Genomic DNA, 18,114 nt, shown 5'->3' with positions numbered 1-18,114 from the left:
CACAAACGTCTCATCGTGTTCCGTGGATGTGCATAGTGACACCAGAGTGTATTCATGAAAAGGTGTGTCAGAAGGGTGTGTTGGCAAATGTAATTGTAATTGTTTACTGTCTCCTCCTTGAATAATTTACAACTTGTTACAAATTCCCCAATGCTAAACTGCACACAGTCAAAAATACAGAGCAATAGTGAGTACAGAAATCATTTTGGATTAAAAGGCATGCAGAACTTTGCTGTGAACGAAGCTGTTGACGTACACACGTGATCAACACAGAGAACTTGTGTAGCAACATAGTTGTGCGCGTGCACAAGGTCGTGGCAGGCAATTATTCATCCCAGCCTTCACCCCCTGCTCAGGATACATTTATAGGCAAGAAACACCGACAGAAGACAAATTAAACTCATTTCAGACGCTGCTTTCTGATTAATAGTTTTGATTAGCTTTAATAATTAAGCAAGCACTCACTGTATTTTAGCCCCATTTCAAAAATAAGCCTTCCTCGGATATGAGTGTGGGAGTGGCCACGAGCTGCCCTATGGACAGAGAAGGTGTGGTCCTAGTTACTTCAGCTGAGTTTCACCTGACAGCTAAATCAGCACATTTCACCAGAAGTGAACCACAGTCAGGATTATACTAACCAACATTAATTTGGGATTTATTTCTGTCTTAAAAGGTATGTTAGTGCTCATGCCATATTTTATTTTTCATAACCTTTCTGCATCTGCTGCAGAATATAACACAGTGTGTTTACCTAAGAGGCAGTTTGTCTCACTTGAGTTTGATTAGCATTACCATTCTGGTTTATTCTGGCTTCCAGGCATAGAACAACAAGGCAAATAGTGGCTGGAGCTTGGTTGTAATGAGGATTCTTAAATCACAAGAACAATGTCAGATGTTACTTTGAAGTCTGATGGAGCTTTTAGGGAGCCAGAATTAAATGAGTGAAACAACAGGCATGAAAATATACCACGAGGATACTTTTTAAAATCATTTTTCCACTTCTCAGGCTTATGATGGAGCCGGGGCTGAAAATGTGTGTTTTTTTTCTGGCAGCACTTCACCTAAACACAGGTGAGTCAGATGATTTTCTCTTCAAACTCATGAGCCAATTCTATCTTTACCGCTGTCTGCCTTCGAATCAATAACAGTCAGGATATATGATGACAAACACAGCACGTCGGTAATTAACGCACTCGGTGGTCTAAAAGTAAACATAGCATTGTCTGCATTGCAGATGTGCAGTGAAGCCTGTTGGTACAGTGTCATGTTTCAGAATATCCAGACCCCCTTTGCTGCTCTTTAATAACAATTAAGTGAGCACTGAGCAAAGAAAAACAAGACTCCAAGCTATACCCCCCACAGGTCTTCATATTGCACCACCTCATTCACTTGTAATGTATGTATTCTGAATTTACAAAGGCCTGTCACCTGGTGTGTATGAATCCTGACTTAATTGCATTGTGTGACAAGTTTAGCCCCCTCTGTGCTTACTTGGACAACACATCATCTTGAGATGACAGCATTTTGCCCAAAGCGGGGAGAGGTGCTTTTCCAGCTATAAACGTTTGACTGACTAATCAGAAGTTTTCCCAAAATGCCTTTATAACATTCATCACTTTCAGTCTCTAATGAATGACTCAGTGTACTTTGTTTGTGGCGATAGCATTAAGGTGCCTTCGGAGTGTTTGTGAGGAAAATTAACAGCGAGGGCTGTCAACAGAAGGACTGACTGGATTTATAAGTATTCTACATTGAGAAATTCAGCCAAGGTCGAAACATCTAAAAGGGAAAGTGGGGCGAAGATGAATGACAACATTACACGTTTAAATGTGCTCAGTGCCGTTGTCTCTGCCTCCATAAAACATTAAATTAAGATGCGGGCTGCAGGGCAGGCTTTGCGAGAGCCACTGAGACAGGATTTTTAAATACACTCATTTGTGATTGTTAGGGATACTGGACATGACAAAGAATGCATGCACCGAGACAGTAAAACAGTAAACAGAAACCTCCAGCAAACTTGGAATGCTGTAGCTTTATTTTGGAGGCCAATTACATTAAGAGCAGCACTCTTTTTAGGAGCACAGGGCCTCAGCTTGAATGTCATTAAGCACAAAGTGTCATGCATTTGAAAGTGATTTTATTCTCCCATTTTACATGATTACTGTTGGTTTTGGCTTCTATAAACTGTAGAACAAGAAATGTATTTCATGGTGTATAAATAAACCAGGGTGGCTTGGTGGTGCACTGGTTCGCACGGCCGCCTCACAGTTAGGAAGGTGCGGGTTCGATTCCACCTCCGGCCCTCCCTGTGTGGAGTTTGTATGTTCTCCCCGTGCCCTGGGCACTCCGGTTTTCTCCCACATCCCAAAAACATGCTTGGTAGGCCGATTGAGCACTCCAAATTGTCCCTAGGTGTGTCCCAGTTCAGGATGTCCCCCGCCTACTGCCCGATGACTGCTGGGAAAGGCTCCAGCACGCCCGCAATCCCCGTAGGGACAAACAGTATAAAAAATGGATGAATGTTGTTTGTGTGTGTGTGTGTCTGTCTTGTTTGTTTAAATTCAATTTGTTGTTAAAATATGTACAATGACATGTGTCCAAGTGTGCTTGAGCCTACCCAGTTGACCTTGTGCAAGAAATAAACCCTGGAATGATTGCTAGCCAATCCAAGGAACATACTGCATAGACAAAGAGCCATTCACACACAAGGAAAATGTAGTATCATCAATGTATCTAACATGCATGTTTAGGGAAATGGGAGAAGAACACAGAGTATTCAGAGAAAACCATAAATGCATGAGCCTAAAAATTTGAAACAACAACGAAGATTTTTGGTGGATTGAAGCTGAAACGTCGTCAACTGACAAAAACGAGTTCAGTTGCCTCAATTCAATCTTTGCAGATCACTTGCGCATACGCAATACCATAATGTGGTATTGGAGTTATTTGAAGAAATAAAATGTTGCATACTGATATTGTCAAGGATCGGATGGAGTAGGACGACCAAATGCAGCTTGGACCAGAGTTTATTAAAAGGAAAAGGTAGTTGGAAGCAAAGATAAGGGGAACGAACTAACAGAATCAGCCAACTTACACAACTTAACAAAACAATAACGGGACTGACTGACTGACCGGGACGTAAGATGAGAAGCCGCGAAGCCATCAAACGTGACGACATCAATGATCCGACGGGGAGGGACACGCAGACAGGACTTAAATAAGAGACAGGTAACAAGAGGCAGGTGAGAATGATCGCACTGATCATGGGCACACATGAGGGGAGGAGTGAGCACACAGGCACACGGACAGAAACTGACAATATGCACATAATAAAACAACCGTGGACGAGACGTGACAGATATTTATGTTTCCAACAGTGAAATCATTAACATGACCAGTGACTTCATATAGATAAATATCAGTAATTGAAAATTGTAACATATATTAATAACTAGGGACGAATGTTAATGATGTTAATTCCGATATTAGGCTGAATAAAATTATAAGCAATTGACCAACCAACCAAAACCAAATGACTAAAATAACTTGTCAAGAAAAAAATGAATCACAGGCAGAACCTTTAACTGTTAATGTGTAAAATAAAGAAATAAAATAACATAAAAAAATACATAAAATAATCAGCCCATATACCATTATTAGTATTGGATTAATGTCTTGTTGACTGTGTATCACATTGTTAGCCCTTGGCATTAATTAATCTAAAAAATGTTGGTGAGCCCTCATCTAGCAAGTGTAATAATGTCTGCTACCTTTGAGGTGTACTGTATATTTTGAATGGCAAAATGAGTCTTGAGTTGTTTCAAACTTATATGAACACGCAGATGTGACACAGGCCATGCAAATTACATCCTCGGGCCCGCAGACCATCCAGAAGGCCAAGGGTGAAAAGGTCCTACTCGGGTGCACCTACACCCCAGGAGTCCAAGACACCGGGGAACTCGACATTGAATGGTCCAACCTCAGCCCAGACATGACGCAGAAAGACAAACTGGTAAGTCTCCCATGAAAATAGAGCGAGGAATGTTTTGTGTCTTTGCAACCGCTCAACACCATATTTGAGCTGTGTGAGTAGTAAAACCTGCTTTACTCTTTCATCATTATTCCATATTTGTTTGACAGATCTTGGCCTTCACAGAAGGGCGTATACACAACTATGACCCCAGCCTCTCTGGCAGGGTCAGCTTTACAGGAGACCCCAAGCAGGGGGACGCGTCTATCGCTCTCTCTGATTTGAGGCTCTCAGACACGGCCACCTACCAGTGCAAAGTCAAAAAATCACCAGGCGTCGACATGCGGAAAGTAACTGTTGTCGTAATGGGTGAGAAAGAATTCTCCTTAACTGGTTTTGCCGGTTCATTTACTCAGTTCTTACTCTATTGGAATGTCCTTCTAAAGTTCTGTCTACCGGCTCCCAATCACGTGTGACTTCCTTTTATTCATTCCAGTTCCCCCGTCTGTTCCAAAATGTTGGATTGACGGCAAGGAGGAGAAAGGCAGTCCGGTCACTCTCCGCTGCAAATCAGACCAGGGATCCTCTCCTCTTACGTATACGTGGACTAGAGAAAGTTATCTTGGAAAACCGCCCGCGGTTGTGCCACTAAGTATGGCACTTTCTGTAAGCAGCCAAAAGCACGTTAGCTTAATTACATATTCCTCCGGGATGTCTCTTATTCAGACACACAGAGTGGGGAGTATTTGATCAAGAACCATTCGGACAGCTATGCTGGAAGTTACTTGTGTGAGGCAAGAAACCCTGTGGGCAAAGCTCAATGTAAACAGACGCTGCAGGCACACAACCGTAAGTGAAAAAGAACATCAGTCCTACTTTCTGAACCTTTCAGGAACATCTCACATTCCAAAAACGATGTCTTGTTCCATTCTGTCCTTTGATACTGTCAGACTAAAATGATAACCTGTGTTCCAGCCACCAATCGAGTGGGTGTCATCGTCGGGGCTGTGATAGGTGCTCTTCTCCTCCTCCTCCTCCTTTTGCTCACCATCTGGCTCTCGGTCTGCTGCTGCCTGAAATTACGTTATGAGAAGGAGGTGGCCAATGAAGTCAGGTAATGCATTAGCGAGCAGATTGAGAGCGTTTATTCATATTCGCCGAGTGAGACTTGTGTGTTTTTCAGGGAGGATACCCGTGCCCCAGAGAGCCGCCCCCCCAGTAGGAACTCCAGCTACCGCTCAGTGCTGGGGTACCGCACCCACCAAGGGGTGTCCTACAGCTCAGTGGGGAACCGCCTGCCCAGTGTCAATGAGTCCAATGCCAGTAACAGTGACAAGGGGTCAAAACATAGCTCAGTGAGGAAACCACTCCCGCCACTCAAATACGACCACCGCTACGGTTATCCCGTGTAACTACAATTTATACACAATGGACTTCTGAAATGCCTCAGAAAAATACTCTTTTTTTAACTATAAGTGTAAAAAAATTTTTTACTTTAAATGTAAATATTTTGGAAGAAATAATGCCAAATGGTGCCATACAGCCTGTTAAACAACCTCGAAGGCATACTGAGAATAAGCAGATACGTAACTCCAAAAGAATCGGACCTCATCTATCGGACTGGATGTCCTTCGTGATGCACTGTCTAAGTTTTTTGTTACCTTCGGCGTGGTAGACATCTCGATATTAATTTAATATAGCTTTGATTAATACAACTTGTAAAAATACAGTTTGTTTGAGTGCTTCCTTTTCCATGTTGTAAAGCTAGTTCAATCCAATTTGTTCATAGGTAAACATAATAAAATAACTTTTTAACTAACAATCTCAAGAGAGGAATACTGTGCGATTTCCCACTTTTGGTTCACTGACCTAATTGCTCAGAATTCCAAATTAGGTGTAATGAACCACCAGAGATGACACTTAGACTGGCCTTTTCTAAAACAAGCTATTGAGGAGCGTCTGGAGCAATGCATTAGCATGCAGATGTCATTTTGCTGTAAACAAATTACCATCTAAAATTCTGACGATGCACATAAACAAGGCCAAACAGTCGTTTTCCTCTGGCTTTGTTAATGCCTTTTGGAAAATTTCCTTTGCACAACGGCATGTTGCGCCATTGCCTTCTGTGTTTGGGTATTTTTGCGCAGCAGCTACTTGTTTTATCTAACGGCTAGTTGGGGCACAAATGCTTAGTTACCACTCAGTTAGGGTCGAGTCAGCGCTTTGCCTACAGGCCATCTTCTCTTCAAAAAGACTTCATTTAGCCTGAATACTTTTCTTTTATGTGTATGTTGAATTAATAATAGCTGCAGGATGGAGGGCACACGCGCACCCTCAGCGACAAATTCTGCCCTGTGACACCTCGGCAGCAGTAGTGGTGGAAGAATCTTTTACTTGAGTGAAAATCCTAACATGAAGACAAGACACTGCAATGGACTAAAACTCTTATTATTATTTTCATTCTTGATTCTTAAATGTCAAATCCCTGTTCTGTGCTTACTTAATGAGGTGTTAAATGAAAAAAAAGCACTTGGTCTATGAGCAAATCACTTGTTTGCAGCCATATTCAAATTTCAAAACAAGCACAAGGATTCAATTTGCTCAACTTTATACCTGAAGCGCTGTTTTGCGCTTGATGTAGTTACTTTAACTTTAAGTCCACTTGAACCATGTCAACTTCTGTATTAGTTATCCATTTTAAACATTCTTCTTTCTTTTAGGCCAATTTAATTGGTAAAAGACGTGCATGTTAGAAAGGCGACGGTTTCAAAGCTTCAATGTCCTACAGTAATGAACCCGACAAGAAGTGCTGAAATGAACAGGATGGCTTGCAAATATTTGTCTGGCAGGTTCAATCAGAAAGCTCATTTTCTTTTAATTTCATTCTGTGGTGGCTTAACTTAACTGGAACAACCCCCCCCCCACTGCTTTACCTTCTTGATTTTTTATGTGGGGAAAATAGAGAACCGTTAACTTTGGTTTTCACTCATTTATTTTCTGTCAGTACTTTTTGTGAGGAAAAAATCAGAGTACCGCTTTCCTATGCAATTTGATGATTTGTTATTATGCTCTCTGGACATGCAAAAGAAACATTAAGAGATAACAAACCGAGCTGGTTCAACACCTTGTTAGGATCTTCCTACCACTCGGGTCCAACTGCATTGACTTAACCTATTCCTCAAGGTGATGGAAAGGTTATGTTATTTTCTTATCATGCAAATAGGAATGTGAGAGTGTGGTCTGGTGTTTGTAAATGTGTGGCCAGGAAGCAGGAATCCGCTTCCATGAGGAGTCCCACTGAGCCGTCATGGCGCCCTGATCAAAGTACGGCAAAGTCACCGGATCAATCACACTAAGCACATATACTGTGCGTGCCGTGTGAATGCAAATATACCCTCATCACTTCCTTTGGTCACGGCTGATGCAAATCACAAGTGATGCTCCAACGTATAAATCCCTGCCAGTCGAAGAGCTTCAACCTTGCTGTGTGCGTCCTGTAGACGACTTCAGGCGAGGATTATCACTCGGATGAGGAAAACCAAAATGTGATTCTGCAGACAGAGCCAAAAGTGTTGAAAAGGATTGTGAGGGAAATGTACGGGGAACTCTTACGTCGGATTGCAAGTGATAATTAAAAATAAAAAGCTTTGCCCATCTGCTGCAGTTTTTGGACTCCAACAGAAGATTTGGACTAAGCTTGTAGAAGAAAGACTAAAGAAGGTGGCGGGCTGTTACTAGAGTGGAATTAATGCGAGGGTTTTTCCTTTTAGCCTGACGTCAACAAAGTGTTTGGAGAGAGAGATTTTCATCATGCTTGGGACAAACAAAATGTCCATGTGGCTCTTGACGGGCATGACAGCTGTTACCACGGTGTTCTTGAATCTCTATATTTTCTTGACGAGCGTGTCCAACTACAAGCAGAAGAAGCAGTGGAGCCCCAGTGAGAGTATCATTGTAGCTTTGTCCTTGGCAAACATCAGCCACCAGCTCATCTGCTACTTCTGGATGAGCATGGATGAAGTGGACAGCAAGTGTCACATTGCCCAGATGCCCTACGCCGTCATGCTGGTCATTACTTTCAGTCTCAAGTTCACCATCATGTGGGACAGCAGCTTCCTGACATTCTACTACAGCACCAAGCTGGTGAGCACGCCCAACCAGTGCTACACACACATCCAGGCCACCATCATCAAGCATGTGACACTCGCTGTGCTTCTCATCCCACTGAGTGGCCTTGGGACCTGCATGCCCATGCTGGTGGTCTTCCACAGTGCCAATGACACCGTGGGTAATAAAGACTGCGGGGTGTTAATGCCCAACTCAAAGCCTGGAAAGATTTACGAGGCCCTCTATCTGATCCTTGCAGATGTGCTGCCGGGGATGTTCATGGTAAAATGCTGCATCTCCATCTCCGTGCACTTGGCGGTGCATGTGCGCCGCATGAAGGCCAGCACCAATGGCACTCACGTCCCGAAGATGGGCACTCAGATGAGGGTGATCCAAATGGCTCTTTCTTTGGTGGCCGTCTTCCTTATCTTCCTCGTGGTCGACCTGTACGTCAACTATCAGATAGCCGTGCATCATGAGAACGCCATCACGCTGACGTTATTCTTCACATCCATCTATACCACGGTTTCTGCCATGGTGCTGATCTATGGGAAAAAAACTCTTTGGAAAGCTTTGATCCATGATTTTAACATCTGCATGGACCTATATCCATGTCTGACATGTCTGAAGGTGCCTGAGCAGAGGGACCAATCTAGCAGCACCCCTGCAGAGATCAAGAACTGAAGGTTTGATTGAAGCAAATATTCGTGCTGTATTCCAGTGATTCGCTGACACTCGGCTGCGAGCAATCAACTAACTTCAGTGAAATGGTTGGAAAATTCGTATTTATTTACAACAAATAATGTGTCTTTTTTCATTGATCTATGAATCTTCTATTGTAATATAAGTGCTTTGGCTCAATAAAGATTGTGGAGCATTGCCATAATCCAATCGTGACTTTGTAACTGAAACCTACTCAAGATTTTGTATAGTTGTTGTGTAGACATTCAAAAACGGCTTTATTACATATTATACTATATGAATTGCAGCATGCCCATACTCCAAATCCAATTTATTAACATAGGCCTTAATCACAAAAGAGTTTCAAATCATCGCTGTGAAGTGGGCACTGCTTTTGACCCTGATTGCTCATTTCCAAGTGTGTGAATCTTTCTCTCCAATAGCCACACTACGACCCAGGGGGATATTTAAAGAAATGATAATAATGCTTTCCATGAAAAGATAATTTCAATGAACACTAATAACACTGCAAAATCAATGCTGTTTAGTTTATAGAATGTTTTATTACCAAAATAGTTCTTCAAAAAATATTAAAATCCAAAGTACTCATACAAACTTTTTTTCTCTTAAATTTATTTTAGATTATATTACCTGTCAATGGAACATTTGGCAAGCACGTTTGCCATGCATTTTTAGACCTTTTTGTTTGGGGTTTGCAAGTTCTCCTGGCGCTTAAATATTAATGCGTGTTTGCATCGATCTGAAGCCTCTCCTGGTGGGCAACAGCTCAAACAGGTTAAGATGTGTTGTCTTCAAGCCGTGGAGGTTTGGGGGAGCAGGGTAATAGTTCAACCAGGGATGCAATAGGCCTGCAATGTTTTGTGCAGTTTTTAGGATTCTTTGTAGCGACTATAGAGCTGTTACTGATAATAACGGTCAATGTTTATTGAGATTGTCAGAGTGGTGTTCATTTCACGACACATTTATTATTGTGAGTGTAATTTGAAGTGGTGAACAGTTTTGTAGTAGATCTCAATAAGTAGCTCAGATAGGCTCCAGCTTCACGTGACCTTCAACAAAATGATTGGTATTGACGATGGATGGATCTAATAAGCAGTCACTCCATATTTACGCAAAAATCTCTGTTTCATAAGTGATAAGTTCAATTACAATAGCGCAAACAGTGAATGTGTGATTAAGAAATGATGTGTCTGTGCATACTTATTTTTGCTCTGTGTATGTGTCACTTGACAATTTGCTTGAAACTTGACAAATACAATCTGCAGGGAGTAGATCTGCCGTGCACACATCACAGCCACCAAATTAATAGCTCACTATTCGGATCACATGCTCATCACACAGAAACTGTGAATGTAAATATTTCATTGGAACATATAACTGTAAGGCAAAAGCACAGTGGGCTGTACAGTGGTTGTCCCCTCCGAAAATGTTGAAAAATACATGTGACATTGAGGGCACAGAGCATATTAATAAAACATGAGCTACCCACAGCCTGAATAGCTGTTTTTTGAGTTGTTTAAATCAAAGAAGGTTCAAAAGTCCTTCCTCAGGTCAGCAGAAAGCAACCTCAGCATAAACATATGTACATGTGCATATTGTTAAAAGTGAAAGCAGATGTAAATGTTCCCTTCTGGGTTAGTTTGTGTTGGTGTTGAAAAGTATACAGAGGCAAAGTGAATCTAGCCTCAACAATAGGAAATAAAATATTTGCCATACTCACATGCTCTACCACCGTGGAATAAACCAGTGGGCTTCAAACATGACATAATCTCACACGCACAACACGCCTGCAGTAAGCCAATGGACAAAATAAGGAATGCCATATTTTCTTTTGATGAGAGCAATTCAATCATTCCAAGGCCGCAGCCTTCATCATTTACTGTCTTTGTTCCATTGAAGCTGAGCATCACTGAGGCTCAATAGAATAACAAACAACCAATAATCATATCAAAAAAGATGTTTTTTGGGTATTTTCTGGGTCTTAGTGCAAATTTGCTGTTGGTGCAATGAACTGGTGACTTAAAGATAAATCAAAACAACACACATGACTCAAAATTTTCTCACCGACCAAAATAAACATTATTTGAACAATCAATTTGTCAATATCTTGCTATTAGATACAACGCTTGTATTCAGTAATAGGCATAATTTTTCGGAAATGTGTTGTCATGTTATGGCTGGTTGGTGTATATTGACATTATGATTCATACAATTGTAGTTATTTAAATTTCACTACCATGCTTGGCTGCGTTAAAAACAATTGTACTGTCACGTGTATACATTTAATACATTCAAAATGTAATGTAATGATTTGTTCATGATTGAAATAGCAAAAAAAATACAAAAAGTTGCACATTTTCCACCCAAGTCATTCTAAGAAAAAATGCTGCCTCTTTCACAGTCACATTTCCACAAATGGTGACCTTCAATCCAGCCACTCAACCAAATGATCCTTTCCCCCCTTGAGCTCAGACTGATATCCTAAGATTGCGAACAGCCTAAAACTACGAAGGCAATGGTATAGTAAAGAGGCGGTAGACTCCATGGCAACGCTTCAGGCGCATCGGGTTACAGCAAACCGAAGCAACATCTCTCCCTGCATGGGTGAAATCACCCCAGATAGCTGTTTCTCATGGGAAATGGAGCAAAGAGTGATATCCTGTGGCACTCTAACATGAAGGAATAGGCCATTAGCAATCCAGATTTTGTGAAAAAAAAACCCTCATCAAACCCAACAAACAACCCATAAACTCCCCCCTGCAGACATCCTCCCCAGGAGCTGCTAGTAGATTAGTGTTAGCTTAACTGGCAGCATTTTCCATCACCTACACTAATTGTATTTGAAAGACATCAGCCTCAGTGCAGAGGCATTTTAAATGCAGTAACCTTGAATAGAAATAAAAAAAAAAAAAACTCTGTAAAGGTTTGCAGAAAGTTCTTAATTTTATGCATTCAACAAACTTTTATAAAAACATGACATGAAATATTTGTTCAAATTGTTATTCATTTGTGTGCAGTAGAAAATTGTAAATGCTTTTGAATTAAAACTCCTGAAAAACCTAACATTTCAATTTAAATACCGACAAACTTCGTGATTTCCATGCCATATTTCGGGCAATCTAAAAGCACACATTTAGTAACGACATGTACAGCATGTTGAAATTAATGTTACTGAATAATATGCACACAAAAAAAAAAGCATTTCTGTACACACGGGATGTGCAATACAATAGAGATATTGAAATTCAACGGACAACAATAACTTAATTTCTGGAATAAACAGGAAATTCATGGAGACATGAACACAAATCTTAACTTCAAAAGGCATCCATGATTGTACCATACAGTGTTTAAATTTTTTCAAAGGAATAGTTTGATATTTAACGTATGGCATATGTGCAGCGTCGAGACAGCTGGCTTTGCAAAACTGATGCGGAAAGAGATGAACACATGCATATTAGTATAATATGCTAAAACTGCAGGACTGGCACAACGGTATCTGGATATGATTGATCCATCCACCATCAACATTATTGAGTGAAATGAGAAACCGTATTGAATATTCACATGGCATTGGGAATTGTCCCTGCTTTCAGTCAAATGCTGAGCTACGGTTAGTGGACCAGGATAAATTGAGTTCTTGCTCCACAAAACATACCGTACAATGTATTGATGTTTTCCTGAAAGAACCTTTTTTATTAAGAAATTTCAAACTATTCCTTTGAGTAAAAAGCACCAATGTGATGCTGCTGCGAAGGCAAACAGTTACAGTATCCACATCATAAACAAACAACACATGTGCATCACATTCAATAAAGCCATCCAGTGTCTCTAATATAAAGGCTTTAGCTCCAACACCCATACCGCGATTGGACGCACTAACTACAACATCTACATTGTATTCCCTGCTCATGATTAAAATTATGTAATGCAAATTTACCTGTTAAAATATGGAATTAGTTCAAGCAGCAGTTTTTCTGTGATTGAGGAAATAAAAACATAAAATCCAACAATTTAATAAAATGTAGTGTTACCTAAAAGAATATTCCACATCTTTCTTTGAGGGTTGTGGAAAATGGCCTCAAAAACTGGCATCTTGGCATGAATAACGATTTTGCATAAGCAACATCTCAAACACCCAAATGTGTTGTAAATACATGACTTAGATGATCCCGCATCTGTTGTTAACTGTGGCGTCCCACCGTCTCACAAATGAAATTGTATTTTATCACAGCGTGACATAAAAGAAGACGCTTTAGGGTTTGTGTGGCCCTACTGGGGGCTGTGCTCATATGAGGGAAACATGGACTTCCGGGTTTTGGGAGGCGGCGGTGGAGGTTTGCTATCAATTTTCATCGGCAGCGGAGGAATGAACTGCAAGGAAGAAGACAGTGGTGTTATATTTCGGAATATCTCAGCGTTTATATGCCATTAAATATGCATTAGTGGGTGGGTTGGCATTTGCTTTAAACAGATGCACCTCTGAAGAGAAAGCAGCGATGTCAATCTCATGCGGGTGTTTCTTTGGAGGCATTGGTGGCGGGGTCCCTGGGGTGTCAATGGTGTTGGCATCATTGTCACTGAGCAGCGATGAAAAACCTACCACATAAGAGAGAAAAATGATCTCTATCCAGACGGCATGCATCTGTGAGCTTGCATATGTGTGAGGCCTAATTTGGGTTTTAGAGCAGAATGCGCTTACAAAAGATGACTATATTCGTCATGACTGACAGAAAATGAAATGACAGGCAGTGAGTGTGGGGTGTGTGTGTCAGAGCGGTGGCTTGTGTTCCATACTTGAGCTGCGTGGTGTGTGAGGCATGTGAGGAGAGGCAGGTAGAGGACTGAGAGGGTTGGACAGGCTGAGCTGGGACGAAACACCCTGGAACAAGGAGAGCGGCAGTCGTTTGTCGCCCAGCTGTAAACTCTTGGGCCTCTGCTGCTTCTCCGCAGGACTCTGAGATTCAAGTGTAAAAGAAAGATGAGAATTTTCATTAAACGGGGAACTTGAGTAACTCCCAATTGGATAACACAATAATGGGAATATGATTACGGCACTGGGTCAGAAAATGAACACCAGTACTCACCTCATCTGCATCCGACTGTCTCTCCAGCAGGACCTGAGACTTGCTCACACTCCACTCTTTCCTGTTCTTTCTCGCGATCCTGTTGTCCTCCTCTGAGCGGGACAGCATTGAGGTCCTGCGATTGCTGGGGCGGGATAACAACGAACTGGTTGTGAATAATAGGGGAAGACAAAGACATGCAGCAGGATTAAAAACTGTGGCGATAACACAATGAAAAATTTGCCACGGTTTGCCCCCATGATCAGTGAGTACGAACACAGACGCTGACTAAGGGAGACAAAAGGGGGCCCAATGAGGGAGTGCGGGGACTGACTCTTGGGAGGAAATGGCCGAGGGTCCATCGGAGGATGCATAGCCGCTGGAGAGGGCTGAGGAGGCATTGGAGAGGGTTGACACAGTGGACATGCGACGCAGCGTGGAGGACAGGATGTAGGGCATCACCACTGAGCCCACGCGACTCTTCTTTCTCTCTGCGAGAGAGCAGGGCTGAGACACACAAATAGGATTAAGCATCATGAGGGAATGTTGGCAGGCGAGGGGCAGGGAAAAAAAATCGGAGCCGCCAAGCACTGGCTAAAATGTATTAGCCTGGACTAAAACAATGTTCGCCGTGCTTTGAATGGGAATAGTGTGATAGGGCCAAAGGGTCAAGTTGGCATCTTTAAATATTGAGTTTGAAGCAGGCCACGCACCAAGGTTATGACGCCATAATGCTTCTCCACTTTCTCCCGAAGGTCTTGGAAGCAAGTAACCAGGCGATTGTGTAAGGGTTTCAACTGCTCTGTCGTCTTCTCCCCATGGATGCGAATGCCATCTGCTAAGACGGGGATCTGGAGGGGCAAGAGTTAGTGTTACGCAACATGTGCAATAAGACCTGTGCCAGTGACAAAGCCGGGTGCAGGCGGTTACCTGCAGGGCAATGAGGTGTTTAAGGACCTCAATGCGCTCATGGTCTTCTGGGTGTTCGTGGATGTAGGTGTCATTAAAAAAGGCCTAAAGAGGATGAACAAGTTGAAAGAATCATAAACATGCACATTTCAAATGGTGCCGCAAGCTACACTGGATTCAGGATGTTTCAACATCGTGACAAATAAGCAACCCGAATTCCCTTGTAAAGCAGGCTCGAATCTCCCAAGAACTCATGGAGCTTTTTTTCTTAATTTTTATTGTGATTAGGAATTAAAAATACACTTGAAGTATATTTTCCATAAGTGGGAATAGGTCCCATATGAGCAAGCCACAAGCAAGTCTAAAGTCGTAGCCTTCAAGTCTCAAGCAAGGCCCGAGTTACTGCAGGGCAGAATAATTCAAGCAAACCAAGTAGCCTCCAAATTTCAAGCAAGTCAAATCATTACTTGGTTCGAGCAAGTCATAAATCGAGTCATATAATCTGGCTCAGTCACAACAAATATTGGAATGATGATAAAAAACTTTCCCCTCTAATCCCAAACACTAAACAGTTTATTTGCACCAAAAAATAAGCAATTAATATTCTGCTGGATTGTTTTGAAGGTGTATTTTGAACTCAATTTAATTAAACTTTAGCAAACTCCACCATTTCACATATTAAAAATGATAATGACAAATTTCTTTGGCCCATTATACTAGCAGCAAATATATTTCCAACTCAATTATTTTTTTGCACTTGTGCACGTGAACAAATCTCAATCCTACATGCTTCTGAAATCACAAAGCATCCTGGAAGAAGAGAGGTGCAAACCTTCTCATAGTTGGAGAAGCCACCCATGACGGCAGGATCAACGATGCCGCTGAGCATCATGGACAGTGGGTTGATGGACAGTGAGCGATCACAGGCTTGCTGCTGCACCAAGTTACTCAGCTTTTCGTTGGCCATCTCCATGGTCTCTATGGCATTCTCCAAAGGACTGATCTCCTCCTGCACATCATGGTAATGATTTGGAAAGTGGCTGAGTTACAAGGAACGATGGCAATTTGAACTTGAAAACAATATGGGGCTGCTTCTTACCACAGAGACAGATTTGACTTCAAACCATTTCAGAATCCCAGGGAAGCGATAGGCAGTAATATAAGTGGTTCTCTCAATCCACATAGTCTATAGGGCAGCATATAAATAGAGACTTTGTGCAAACACTGTTGTTTATACATTTCAGAGAAATTATGGACCTTTCGTATGTGAGCTTCAATCAGTCAAGAACAATAAAAGCAACTCACTGCAAACTCATTGTCTGGATCCTTTTCACCTTTTCTAAAGGGCCTAGAGTACTGGAATTTTTCCACTTCATTTGTTCGGTAGTAACTACAAGAGGAGAGAGTTGGTGATTTGAGTTGGTGGCAAGGCCTAGTAAAAAAATTACTAAATGGTAAAAGGAACACTTAATCACTTGAGTATCTGCTCTGGAACACCTTTGTCTTTGAACTGCTGTGGTACAATGAGCACAGGCTTGACAGTAAAACACTGGATGTCTGAAAGTTGGCTAAGGATAAAAACAAGCAGTACTATGGAAGGACAGTCAAATTGTGATGAATCAGCATTGTTTCTTCATTTAAAGAATGGGTGTCTTAATCACAAGATGGTTTGGTGCCTACATTTTGACTGAAAAGAAATCATATATCCATAATAAGATTACCTATCGAGTGAGCCCACCTTCATAGATTAAAACCTATAATGACATAGCGCTATAATGTTTTGTTCGTGCCAAGTCTTCCCGAGAGTCTGGGCTAACACACTTTTCATCCATGCGCATAGTCTTGTCCACACTTCCGACACACCCACTACATACACTTAAAAGATGAAAATACCAGATATAGGAAATGTGTTGTAGACCGTCTGGTGCATACACACTACAGTCTAAAACTGTATTTTTTTTTTGTATGAAATAAATCCATTAAAGAAACTTAATGATCGTGGTCATGACTGGGGTCCATGGATTGCGTGTCTGCCATAACATAGATCAGCGGTGCCCAAACTTGTGCTGCAAACCGGGCGAGTCACTTTAAACATTGGCAGAGTTTGACAACCGACATAGAAGCAAAACATGGAATAATTAACACACCATTACAATGACAGTAGTTGTTATAATAGTGGGTTGGTGAGAGTAGTTTAAATAGCTTTCAAAACAACTCCAAGGTGCCAGGAGCTTATCTGAAGTGGAAAAGCTCTTTGCAGAGATGAAAAAAGTCTGCTTGCACTAGATTTGAAAGGAAATACCCACACTTTAGAGTTCCCTCACCCTAAGTGCTGGTGCACAAATGACAGATCTGAGTGGATGGAAGAATGCACACAGAATTGGGCTTATATTGGAAAAAATATTTTCCCCCCAAAAGTGTTTCCCTGAGGATTCACAGCAATGTACTCCAACCAGGTCCTGGTTTCATTAAGAAGAGCTCCCAATGAATTATTGTGGACAAAAATTTTGAACAATTGAACAAGTGAACTCAACAATTTTCTCAAATTCAAGGATACACTGTCCAGGAGAGTTGCTGATGTTGTCTCCGGGAGGCGCTGTGCTGGTCATGCGAACGGCATTTGGGAACTGAGAAAGCAATTTTAAACTGAAGTCTTCCAGCCACTCATACTCTTTGCCTCTGTAGATGAACATTTTGTTCTGGAACAAAATATATGTACTATTAGGAAACAGAGGACATTAAAAATTAACTCAAGTTTGCAATTTATGGAGGGGAAAAAGAAACAAACTGAAGAAAAGATTGAAGTCAATGTAACATGGCTCTTGAAGCATCAAAACATTGATGACATAACAGCAATATTGCAGCGCTTTTAAACAAAAAGTGTTTCATAGAGCCAGTTTGTGAATACGTATATAATATGTCATGTTTGTTTATTAAAATAAGCACTCATTTCTTACTTACCCTGAGGAAAGAAGGAAATCCAAGGCCGTAATATCCAACAGCAAAGTATTCTGGCTGTGGTCGCATAGCATGCATGATCTTTTCATAGAATTCTGCTTGTTTTTTCTGCGAGACATAATAAATGTGTTGACATAAATTGTCTGTTTGTGTTTAACACATTTTACATTTCTACATTTACATTAAGGCTTGTTGCTCAACACAATTGAAAACATTTTTTTTTCCTTCATTATAGAACTTACTACTAACTGGATTGTTCAAAATAAAAGTATAATAAGTACTTATAACTACTTATCATAATAAATAGTTGACACACATGCAGAGTAACTAGTGGCGCCACAGTGCTCAAAATGCTAAGTGACTACAATGACGCTCTGCTTTGGGCACATCACGCGAAAAATA

At 41.3% G+C, this 18,114-nt stretch overlaps 3 protein-coding genes across 4 annotated transcripts in view; 2 read left to right on the top strand and 1 right to left on the bottom strand.

The window, feature by feature from the left end:
- Window positions 1-533: 533 nt before the first annotated feature.
- vsig8b (V-set and immunoglobulin domain containing 8b) lies at window positions 534-5,792 on the top strand. 2 transcript variants are annotated; one of them, XM_088375999.1, is made up of 8 exons: window positions 534-673; window positions 1,007-1,071; window positions 3,843-4,012; window positions 4,141-4,339; window positions 4,467-4,622; window positions 4,697-4,819; window positions 4,946-5,084; window positions 5,154-5,792. In XM_088375999.1, exons 2-8 carry the CDS (start codon window positions 1,011-1,013, stop codon window positions 5,380-5,382), a joined length of 1,077 nt encoding a protein of 358 aa, XP_088232125.1. In that variant the 5' UTR covers window positions 534-673; window positions 1,007-1,010; the 3' UTR covers window positions 5,383-5,792. The 2 variants fall into 2 exon arrangements, with proteins under 2 accessions (XP_088232125.1, XP_088232126.1); XM_088376000.1 differs by having other exon boundaries at window positions 587-673; window positions 3,854-4,012.
- Window positions 5,793-5,938: 146 nt separating this feature from the next.
- On the top strand, window positions 5,939-10,227 carry tas2r202 (taste receptor, type 2, member 202). The gene has a single exon (XM_088376001.1). It carries the CDS (start codon window positions 7,781-7,783, stop codon window positions 8,759-8,761), a length of 981 nt encoding a protein of 326 aa, XP_088232127.1. The 5' UTR covers window positions 5,939-7,780; the 3' UTR covers window positions 8,762-10,227.
- Window positions 10,228-11,703: 1,476 nt separating this feature from the next.
- Window positions 11,704-18,114, bottom strand: part of dock5 (dedicator of cytokinesis 5) — a 30,890-nt gene continuing 24,479 nt past the window's right edge. The window contains exons 39-51 of the mRNA XM_088375998.1: window positions 17,716-17,820; window positions 17,312-17,453; window positions 16,230-16,311; window positions 16,060-16,144; window positions 15,854-15,940; window positions 15,587-15,763; window positions 14,776-14,859; window positions 14,559-14,696; window positions 14,180-14,352; window positions 13,867-14,011; window positions 13,577-13,736; window positions 13,260-13,378; window positions 11,704-13,153 (exon numbers count right to left, since the gene is read on the bottom strand). Coding sequence (XP_088232124.1) covers window positions 13,052-13,153; window positions 13,260-13,378; window positions 13,577-13,736; window positions 13,867-14,011; window positions 14,180-14,352; window positions 14,559-14,696; window positions 14,776-14,859; window positions 15,587-15,763; window positions 15,854-15,940; window positions 16,060-16,144; window positions 16,230-16,311; window positions 17,312-17,453; window positions 17,716-17,820 — 1,599 coding nt within the window. The 3' untranslated portion in view covers window positions 11,704-13,051. The remainder of the gene's footprint in view (window positions 13,154-13,259; window positions 13,379-13,576; window positions 13,737-13,866; window positions 14,012-14,179; window positions 14,353-14,558; window positions 14,697-14,775; window positions 14,860-15,586; window positions 15,764-15,853; window positions 15,941-16,059; window positions 16,145-16,229; window positions 16,312-17,311; window positions 17,454-17,715; window positions 17,821-18,114) is intronic.

The sequence above is a fragment of the Syngnathus floridae genome, chromosome 5 (assembly GCF_059516105.1).
Source record: "Syngnathus floridae isolate MCC-2025c chromosome 5, RoL_Sflo_1.0, whole genome shotgun sequence".
In the NCBI taxonomy this organism is placed as follows: Eukaryota; Metazoa; Chordata; class Actinopteri; order Syngnathiformes; family Syngnathidae; genus Syngnathus; species Syngnathus floridae.
This window is presented reverse-complemented; position numbering and strand designations above follow the sequence as displayed.

Excerpts from the sequence above, each read along its gene's own strand:
- vsig8b (XM_088375999.1), top strand. The coding sequence starts at position 1,011 with ATGATGGAGCCGGGGCTGAAAATGTGTGTTTTTTTTCTGGCAGCACTT. Across the intron at positions 4,013-4,140 it reads TGACGCAGAAAGACAAACTG|ATCTTGGCCTTCACAGAAGG; the intron begins GTAAGTCTCCCA and ends TTTGTTTGACAG. Across the intron at positions 4,820-4,945 it reads GACGCTGCAGGCACACAACC|CCACCAATCGAGTGGGTGTC; the intron begins GTAAGTGAAAAA and ends CCTGTGTTCCAG.
- tas2r202 (XM_088376001.1), top strand. The coding sequence starts at position 7,781 with ATGCTTGGGACAAACAAAATGTCCATGTGGCTCTTGACGGGCATGACA.